This window comes from Sinocyclocheilus anshuiensis, unplaced genomic scaffold, assembly GCF_001515605.1.
Source record: "Sinocyclocheilus anshuiensis isolate Anshui unplaced genomic scaffold, SAMN03320099.WGS_v1.1 scaffold456, whole genome shotgun sequence".
In the NCBI taxonomy this organism is placed as follows: Eukaryota; Metazoa; Chordata; class Actinopteri; order Cypriniformes; family Cyprinidae; genus Sinocyclocheilus; species Sinocyclocheilus anshuiensis.
The window spans coordinates 455349-457088 of NW_015557074.1; the positions used below are offsets into that span (position 1 = coordinate 455349).

General features: G+C 37.9%; 1 protein-coding gene across 1 annotated transcript in view; it reads left to right on the forward strand.

The window, feature by feature from the left end:
- The window catches only part of LOC107676747 (U1 small nuclear ribonucleoprotein A), a 15219-nt gene extending 13840 nt beyond the window's left edge, over positions 1-1379 (forward strand). Inside the window, exons 6-7 of the mRNA XM_016471414.1 lie at positions 832-920; positions 1037-1379. Of these exons, the coding sequence (XP_016326900.1) occupies positions 832-920; positions 1037-1196 (249 nt within the window). The 3' untranslated portion in view covers positions 1197-1379. The remainder of the gene's footprint in view (positions 1-831; positions 921-1036) is intronic.
- The last annotated feature ends 361 nt before the right edge of the window (positions 1380-1740 follow it).

The window sequence follows — 1740 nt, forward strand, 5'->3', positions numbered from 1 at the left end:
ACATCATAGCAAATACACAAATCTGAATGGCTGTTTAAATCATTTAAACATGATTCAGAAACAGGAAGTAGTGCAGCTGCTTTGTTTACGGTAACGGCTGCATTTAAATTAATTAGTATTATTATTATTATTATGATTATTTCTGCAGTTTAGCGTCATCTGCTGTCAGAGAGTGAAAGTGCGCTTTCATCCAGAGCGTCTCTCACATGTTCCGCCATGTGCTTCTCGTCCGCACGCAGCATACAGCAGTGTTGTGCATTTGCTGTGATGAACATCATGGCAAATACACAAATCTGAATGGCTGTTTAAATCATTTAAACATGATTCAGAAACAGGAAGTAGTGCAGCTGCTTTGTTTACGGTAACGGCTGCATTTAAATTAATTAGTATTATTATTATTATTATGATTATTTCTGCAGTTTAGCGTCATCTGCTGTCAGAGAGTGAAAGTGCGCTTTCATCCAGAGCGTCTCTCACGTTCCGCCATGTGCTTCTCGTCCACGCTTATTTACATCAGAGTGCGCATGTGCCTTTCACGCAGCATACAGCGATGTTGTGCATTTTGACCAGTTTATGGGAAAAGTATTGTTAAAATGCATTCAAAATTCTGAATAATTTGTTATATATAATTATTCACAGTATTTAGAAGTGCCCACGATAACAATATCGTGCATATTCATTACCGTGATATATCGCATTACCGAATACCGGCACAAGTCTAGTCACCATTATAGTCACTGATTTCAGCCCTCCAAAACAGTTTCGACTGTATATTTTCATTTGCTGAAATTTCAGTGCATCACTCTTTGATTAATAACACTTTGTCTGTAGGTGTCAGAAAACCCTCCCAACCATATCCTGTTTCTCACCAATCTCCCAGAGGAGACGAACGAGCTCATGCTGTCTATGCTGTTCAACCAGTGAGTTTTTGTTTGCTTTGTTCAGAAACCGTTCAGTGGGGTGCTGGTAAAATTCCAGATCATTTAAAAATATTTTATCATCTTTTGCTAATTACAATGCCACTTTCTTCTCATAGGTTTCCTGGGTTCAAAGAAGTCCGTCTTGTCCCAGGTCGTCACGACATCGCCTTTGTGGAGTTTGATAATGAGGTGCAGGCGGGTGCAGCCAGAGAAGCTTTGCAAGGCTTTAAGATCACACAGAGCAATGCAATGAAAATCTCATTTGCAAAGAAATAACATTCACGTATATACAGCTTCTATGAAAAATGGCAGTTATACACAGGCCTGCATTTAGAAACCACTGACCCCTTGGGACAGTTCAGGCTGTTTAATGGTTGAATAGATTACATGCACACCATTCAAAAGAAAAAGTCCAGAGATGAAATTTTTATTTGGTGGGACTTGCCTAGCTGTGCCCATTAGATTCTATCTGAATATATTTTAAAATTTAACTTATTCCTGTGACCAAAGTTAAAATTTCAGCATGATTACCTCCAGTCTTCAGTGTCACATAGTCCTTCAGAAATCATTATTCAATGCTGATTTGCTGTTCAAGAAACATTTTATTATTATTATTATCAAGGTTTACAACGGTTTAGTAACTTTTTCAGGATTATTTGATGAATAGAAAGATTCAAAGATTAGAATTTATCTGAAATAAAAATCTTTTGTAACATTATGCAGAATACCATTGGAAGTATAACGGATATATCGGACTTGTAACCCAAAGGTTGTGGGTTCGAGTCTCGTACCAGCAGGGATTGTAGGTGGGGGGAGTGAA